The sequence below is a fragment of the Pyricularia pennisetigena genome, chromosome 2 (genome assembly GCF_004337985.1).
Source record: "Pyricularia pennisetigena strain Br36 chromosome 2, whole genome shotgun sequence".
In the NCBI taxonomy this organism is placed as follows: domain Eukaryota; kingdom Fungi; phylum Ascomycota; class Sordariomycetes; order Magnaporthales; family Pyriculariaceae; genus Pyricularia; species Pyricularia pennisetigena.
Genome location: NC_043741.1, coordinates 2,288,613 through 2,296,873, shown reverse-complemented (window position 1 = coordinate 2,296,873; position 8,261 = coordinate 2,288,613). Strand labels below are relative to the sequence as shown.

At 43.6% G+C, this 8,261-nt stretch overlaps 1 protein-coding gene across 1 annotated transcript; it reads left to right on the top strand.

The window, feature by feature from the left end:
• Window positions 1–3,672: 3,672 nt before the first annotated feature.
• PpBr36_00623 (uncharacterized protein) lies at window positions 3,673–5,405 on the top strand (the record flags this gene model as incomplete). The annotated part of the gene is made up of 2 exons (XM_029887814.1): window positions 3,673–5,103; window positions 5,211–5,405. The coding sequence occupies 2 exons, from the start codon at window positions 3,673–3,675 to the stop codon at window positions 5,403–5,405; spliced, it is 1,626 nt and encodes a 541-aa protein (XP_029752589.1).
• Between the last annotated feature and the right edge of the window lie 2,856 nt (window positions 5,406–8,261).

Below are 8,261 nucleotides of genomic sequence, written 5' to 3'. Positions count from 1 at the left end.
ACCAACGAAAAGCATGCAGCGACCAACTGTCACGTCTCACATGTCAACATCAGATCGGGCTGGCTTTTGCTCTCATGTTGTTTGCGGAACGAAGGCTCCACAGGAAACCGCAAGGAGGAGAAACACAAGACATGCAATTCGTGACCAAAACTGTCATGGACGACTGGCGGCACCAACCGTAAAGTGGTGAAATTACTCAGTCGTTCTGGTCTGTGGGGTCGGCTGCTGGGTTGGGTAATTTTATGTGATCAATGTATTTTGACCAACATACACAGCGGCTGCCAACCACGGTCTAATGCTGTTACAACGCGCTCGAGTTACAGGTAGTTTCGCAAGTCCTCTGCTTTGTCCTTCAACTCACCCAATTCTAAATGACAGCCAGCTCAAGAAAGATATTGCTCAGCTGTTTATACGCGCGTATGCAGGCCATTTGATAGTATTTCCCCGAGTAAATGGCAGTGCTAGATAGGGTGACCAATTATTTCAGAATGTGCCTCTGTAGCTGATAAAAAAACCGAGGGTGACGGGGCAAACATTGCCATACGACTGTACATTCCTTATCCAAATCAAAGAGACGGACTGCGTCACTAGGAAGTTTGACTAAATCATCTACAAGACAACAGGGCTAATTATTATATGATTCAAATGTACTATAAGAAGCCCCGTCATCGTGAAAAAAAGCTTGTACCCTCAAATTCGCCATGGTAAACATGTAAACCAAGCCCTCAGTCCATGTAGAAGATGCCAGCACATATTCATCAAACTTTTACCAGACTGCTTTACAAATGGCATATCCATATATGACAATAAAACTCAAGCTTCAGGCTAGGACTTGAGTTCTATTTGAATCAGCCCAGTCGTTTGGCGGAAAGAAGTGTTGTATCTTGTCGGCAATAGCCCGCCATAGGTATCCAGGCCTGTTGGAACAAGAGGCCCAAAGCAGAGACCGGTTAGTAGAAAGAGTCATGATGTTTTCCACTGATCTGTCGGGTAACTTCGCCGTGGGCCCCAGAGACGTAACATCCTTTCCAACCATGAGAACAAGGTCGCCATAGGAAGAGAGAAAGCAGCTGGCGAAGCATCCCGTGTTTGCGAGCGTTCACCTCTACCATTGGATCCCCTACGGCCCAAAAACTGGAAGCAGACCGTTGCCAAACAAAGCTCGATAGAGTGGTTCCAGAGTCTCAGAGTTGTAGAGGGTGAGATTGCCCCGCGTATCGGCCACGACTAAGGTTCTGCCGTCAGGCAAAGATGATAACATGAGTGCATTGGCAAATGGTATGCTGCCAATTGCAGATCCCTTGCTGGTGTCGTACAGAACCGAATCGCCATCAATGGCTGAGCTGAAGGCAAAGGCTCCCACAGTAGCCGAGGGGCCAACCGTTGGCTCGACAAGCTATTGTCACACGCATAGATTGCCCTCGCGATATTTCCTTCTTATTTATATTTCTAAAGTGCTATTGCCAAAACCGAGCAAAAGGTGAGTTTTGCCAAAACAAATGTTATCAAAACTGAATTTAACGAAAGGTAAACGCTGCCTAAACCTGTGGCGCAATTGTAAACCCTATTTTTAAACCTTGGGGGCAAAATTACCCCGACTAAAATCCGGGAATATATAGAAAATTTGGCCCAATTCTGGCTTATCCGTAATGAAAAAGTTCTTTGAGCAAACATTTGATTATGTCGAGTTTCTTACACGCGTTTGATATAAAATTAAATACTAGTCAAACTTGCGTCAGCGGTTGCTAGGACGGGCTGGAGAGACGTCCTTCTGATAGGCGGCTTGAATTCTTCGTATATACTCTAGCCTGGGCAGCAGCATTTCATTCTATGGTTTCCTGCTGCCCACCATGTATTTCCTCAGATAAGGCTAGTTATGCCACTTATCTTTATTAATGTGTATTTGGATTGTGGAAATATCACATGCTTGACGACAGGGGGGAGGGCTTGGCTTATTGGAACAAGATCAATCGGTCCTGCTCTGGAGGAATACACAGGGTCTGCGGCACATATTTGGCAGCTTGTCAGAAATGGGCTTCTAAGCGCCGCAGGAGCAAATTGCCGACCTCGTTTTTTCTTGAATTTGTGCAGAAAACCCCCACCCTGATTATTGAAACAGCAGGGTTTTGCGCCTCGACTGTGCCAAACACGTGCGCCAGATCGCCATGCTGAGCAAGCACAGCACCGGATTGATAACAAAATTCGCAACGTCGTCGCGACCGACCGTTAGGTACTGACAAGGCTTTTTTTTTTTTTTTTTTTTTTTTTTTTTTTTTTTTTTTTTTTTTTTTTTTTTTTTTTTTTTTTTTTTTTTTTTTTTTTTTTTTTTTTTTTTTTTTTTTTTTTTTTTTTTTTTTTTTTTTTTTTTTTTTTTTTTTTTTTTTTTTTTTTTTTTTTTTTTTTTTTTTTTTTTTTTTTTTTTTTTTTTTTTTTTTTTTTTTTTTTTTTTTTTTTTTTTTTTTTTTTTTTTTTTTTTTTTTTTTTTTTTTTTTTTTTTTTTTTTTTTTTTTTTTTTTTTTTTTTTTTTTTTTTTTTTTTTTTTTTTTTTTTTTTTTTTTTTTTTTTTTTTTTTTTTTTTTTTTTTTTTTTTTTTTTTTTTTTTTTTTTTTTTTTTTTTTTTTTTTTTTTTTTTTTTTTTTTTTTTTTTTTTTTTTTTTTTTTTTTTTTTTTTTTTTTTTTTTTTTTTTTTTTTTTTTTTTTTTTTTTTTTTTTTTTTTTTTTTTTTTTTTTTTTTTTTTTTTTTTTTTTTTTTTTTTTTTTTTTTTTTTTTTTGGGCTGCGGCGGCGGGCGGCGGCAACCAGGGGTTGCGGTTGTGGCTGTTTTTAGCAAACACGCCCACCATGATTCGCTGCGTCGTAGTTCGGCGCCCCATTTCGTCTGACCACAGCCGGGCAACACGCGGGTCCTTTTGCGGCGTAGCTTTGCCTGCCACAACTCGACGTCGCCAAAGAAAACAAAATTGGGGGCCAAGGCAACAGAATCCTTTCGTACGTGGTATGAGACAGCCGAGTCTCCAATGGCCCGCAATAATTTTAACAACGTCGCCTGTCAAACGCAAGCATGTCGTGCTGCCAGCTTGAGATTTTTTTTTTATTTTTTTATTTTTTTTATGGGTTTGACTGCAATCCTTCTAGATAAGAACATATCTAACCTCGATTTCTGCAAGGGTTCATTTGCCCGGGAATACTCCGTTGCCACCAATAATAACTTTCTGATGACAGATTCCCTTCCTGCGCAATCTAGGACCGTGCTCCTGGGTTCCACCAACTGTGGTAGCGATCCAAAGTGGGCTCTTGGGATGGTGGTATGGCAGGCAGCTCTTTTCTCTGCAGCCCACAGGGCGCATGGAAGAAGATTGCGCCCCCATTCCAGAGAAACAAGTCAAACTTCACCCAATAGGCTAGAGATGCACGCAACGTGTCGCCGTTTGGGACTTTGTAGATTGCAGACGAGGAGCTCCAAGTCAAGCCTCAGCCCCCATGGCCCTCTCAGGGGAAGGTGATGTACGACGCCAAGTCTCTCAGAACGACGCTGTATATAATATGCCCCTTGACCCGTGGTGGAAGGCTCTTTCTATCGGAGCTCATTTTCAGAAATCAAACCAAGCCTTGTAATACTAGCTCCCTAATTCAAACCAGTTTTTCTTTTCTTTTCTTTTTCTTTTTCATAGCTATGGCACACAAGACCGTTTCCATGGCCCTGGCCGCAGTGGGAATATTCACCCTCTATCTGCTTACCAAAACCCTCATCAAGACATGGCAAAACGCCGCCGAAGCCCGCCGTCTTGGCTGCAAGCCACCGGCCTCCTTCCCCTACATCTGTCCCTTGGGCATAGACATTGTGCACAAGCTCATGCTCGCCCGCCGGCAGATGCGGATGCCCGAGTGGCTGCGGGAACAGCTGGCCAAAACGTCGACGCCCTCCAACCCAAACAACCTGACCTGCGCTTTCCGAATCGTCCACACCAGCGGCATCCTGACGGCCGACGAAGCCAACGTGCACGCCATGCTTTCGAAGCAGTTTGACGACTTTGAGGTCGGCCGGAGCAGGCGCGAAATCGCCCGCCCCCTGGTCGGCGACAGCATCTTCACCACGGACGGGCACGTCTGGAAGATGCTGCGGTCGCTGGTCCGGCCGTCGTTTGCCCGGCATCAGGTTGGCGACCTCGACTTGGATGAAAAGCACGTTGGGAATATAATGGCCTGTCTCGAGACCGGCTCCGACGGCTGGACGGCAGACGTGGATCTCCAAACGCTCATGTTTAGATATTCGCTCGATTCGTCCACCGAATACCTCTGCGGCGCCTCGGTTGGCTCCCAGCTCAAGGCGCTACGGGCGGAAAAAACGACAGGAGACGGAGACGAAATCGATTTTGCAGCCGCCCTGGACCGGGCAATGGAGAGCCTGGCCATTCGAGGACAGTTCTTCGAATTCGGACCCTACATCTGGCCCAGGGGGTTCCAAAAGGCCTGTCTAGACTGCCACGCCTTTATCGACAAGTACGTAGCCCGTCAGCAGCAGCGCAGATCCCTCGCCGCCGCCGAGAAACCCAAACAACCGTCAGCCGACGACGCATCATCACCACCCGCGGCCAAGGACAAGTACATCTTCCTGGACGCCCTGGCGGAAAACTTTCCCGACCCCGTGGAGCTGCGGCACCAGATCCTGGGCGTGCTCTTTGCGGGCCGCGACACGACGGCCTCGCTGATCAGCTGGGTGTTTTACAACCTGGCGCGCGACCCGGCGCGGTACCACAAGCTCCGGCAGGTCGTGCTGGAGCAGTTTGGCGGGCCGGCCGGGGACCCGAGCCGCGTCGTCACCTTCGAGGGCCTCAAGGACTGCAGGTACCTGCAGCACGTCATCAACGAGACGGCGCGCCTCTGCCCCGTCGTGCCCGTCAACTCGCGGCTCGCGCGGCGCAACACCACGCTGCCCAGGGGCGGCGGGCCCGATGGCCAGTCAAAAGTCTTTGTCAAAAAGGGCACGCTGGTCTATTTTGCGCCGTATATCATGGGGCGGAGGAAAGACCTCTGGGGCGAGGATGCGGACCGGTTCGTGCCGGAAAGGTGGGAGGGTAAAAGGCACGGGTGGGAGTTTATACCGGTATGTTTTTTTTTTTTTTTTCTTCTTTTTTTTTTTGTTTGTTTGTTTTGCCCCTTTGGCGATGGAAGCCCATGCTGATAAGCTTCATGCTCTTCCTAAAAAAACAGTTCAGCGGAGGACCTCGAATCTGCCCCGGCCAACAATCAGCATTGACCAAGACTGCATACGTCATCGTGAGGCTATTGCAGCGCTTTGACAGGATAGAGAGCTGGGACCCTGAAGTGCATGTCAAGCACGACGCGACTGCTACCATGTGCTCCGGGACGGGAGTCAAGGTTAGGCTGCACGCGGCTAGCTGTTGATGCTGGGTCGATTACCAGACAGCCCCCTGAGCCATTGACGTTGACCAGAGACGCTGAAGCTAAAATGGATTGTGTGAACTCTGGAATCAATGCGAATGAGAAGGGAATATATAGACCATGGCAATATGTTACAGTTTAAACTCGGCGAGATATTAGCAAACAGTCTGCTCCCTTAATACCACTTCTCTCTTTTGTCAGTTGATTTTGGTAAGCTATACTTATACCGTCTTTGCAGTCGCCCTTGGAACATCGTCTTGATAGTCTTTTGCTCAGACGGCTATGAAAAAAAAAAAAAATCCTGGTGTTTCGCAAGCTCCCTTGCCAAATGGCCCAAATCCCTTGACGCGCTTGACCACGGAGTTCTATTGGGTTTTTCTCATTTGGAGTCCGAGAAATTCAGTTGCCGTAGACGGAAATTCTGGCTTTAATCGACAGGGCTCCCTTTAAACGACTTGTCATTTATTGTGCACGAGACATGTCCAAAAATATCTTGTTTAGGTGGAGGCAGCTCAAAGCCTGGTCATATTTGCTATGCCAGCATCGTGCGGTCCCTAGATATAAATACTTTTATTTTCAGGGGTGCATCCTAGCAATAAACTTGCAACTTTGCCCAGTTTTCATAATTACAGCAAATTGTTTCCCTTTCCTCCAAGCTCGCTCTTGTTTTCATCGCTCGTCGCTGACCATTCACCCGCCAGCCAACACAACTTTGCACTGTTATTTAAATATCCTTACTCACGTCAGCCAAACCATCTTTTTTTTCCAGTCCACAAAAATGCACTTTTTCAAAGCAATTCCCTTCCTCGCCCTTCTGGCTACTGCCTCTGTAGTCCCGGCGGTTCATGGAGAGGGAGGTTCGTCAAAGACGCCGGCCGGTGGCGACGCTAAAAATGGTTGGTGGGCTCGCTGGAAGGATCGCTACGATCGGATGCCTCCGCTTAGGGGTTGCTGCTCGGATGCGAAAGAAGGTTCCAAATATCCGTGGGTGTGAATTTTATCCCGGTATAGTCTCAGTGTTTATACTAGACTCCCCTGCGTTGCAGGGTGGACCGAGCGCTCCATTTCCCTCTCAGCCACATGGTTTTTCGGCCAGTCAGATTGGCCGAAAAAATCATGCTCTTGAGTATTTATACCTGTTTTCATTTTAATGATATTCAAATTGTTCATAGACCTCGTTTACGCGCAGGAATTAAAGTGTGAGACAACCAAGTAGTGCGGATTGCTATGTTTAATTGGTTATGTTCTGTCTTTCTTTCATATTTAAAGGAAAGTAAATGCAATCTGTTCTGCTACAAGGAAAAGGGCCACGTGGATCTATAGATGCCTGAAAGGTTAAGCATTAGATTCGCACGTGCACCCCCTGAATCGCAACCTCATTTACTGCCTAAGTGCCATAATTATTGTTATTCCAACACACGAATTACATTAAACTTGATATTTAAACTTATATATGTCAAAAAATTATAGAACTTTATTTTATGAAGTATAAATAGGAAGACTTCAAAGCTTCGTTATGTTAACTTTAACTAACATATAGTTTACGCTCAAATTCGGTTTTTTATAGGTGTTAACATAAAACGTTGCTGACTTTTCAGAAGTAACAACAGAATTGAATGAATAAATAAATTATAAAAGTTAATGCAAAAGAAAACTAGAAAAAGACTAATAAAAATTTTCGATTGTCGGAAACTTCTTTGACCTTATAAATATATATTTTATTTAAATAAATAAAACTAAGCATTGAAAAAGAAACATTTGACATTCTCCCAAGCGAAATATTAAAAAGACCAGTTGTTAAAAATCGGGGCTTACATGAACACTGGTATATTTGTAGAATATATTCCCTGATCTTCTCGAATTTCTATCGTAAGAATTAGTGAAAATATAAAGCTGTTTCGATTGGGCGTTTAGCAAAATGATAATATACTCTATCTATTCGCTTATAATGGCTGGAATAATATAATGTGAACTTCAAAACTGGTAATACTGCAATATATGCGTATGATTATATTACCCCTCACGTCTAAGAGATTCTAGATTTAATATTGACAATAAAATATAATAAAATGAAGTCAAAGATAAATAAACAATAATAGCAAGAAGCCACTACTATTTGCGATTTTAAAACAACGAGTATCGCATTTTGTTAGTTCAAAAGATGAAAGTATACATTAAATGGCTGTTAAATCTTCTGCTAATTATTATATCCAACGTGTAATCCGTTTATTTTGCAACTTTTACATAATTCATTATAACGGAGTGTTGGTCGCCGAGTTGTCGAAATTGCCGCCACAAGCGACGACAATCGACAAATTGTCCTCAGACTTAAACCAAAGGGAGTTTTGGGCAGATTTATAAATTTATAAAAGCTTATAGTTAAACTACGTTCAATTGTGGAGTTTTAGAGTATAAAGATAGGCGCTGAGACTGATTAGTTAATACGTAAAACCTATTTTTGAATAATCATTCCCTTTCTAAGACGTCAATTATAGAAGTCCTGCACCTAAAATATATTAGCCGGGAAGAACTTCTATATTAAACCCAAAGTGTAAAACCAATTATATATATACTTGCTAGAGAAACAATTTTAACAAACTTCAGCCGATTTCTTATACAACGTTTATTCCACAACCGCATTTTTAAACGCGGGGCCGGAATAGAGGGAAATGGTGATTTTAAAAGGTTGGTTTTTACAGCTGGAACAGGTAACGCGCCGGCTTAATTATATAAGTTGAAATCAATTATACGCATATAGTAAGCGCTGTGCTTAGAGAAGAAACGCATTTGTAGTAATTTTTATTTTAGTAAAGCTTTACTTGTATCAATTTTACATTTTAAGTACGCTACCAGGGTAGG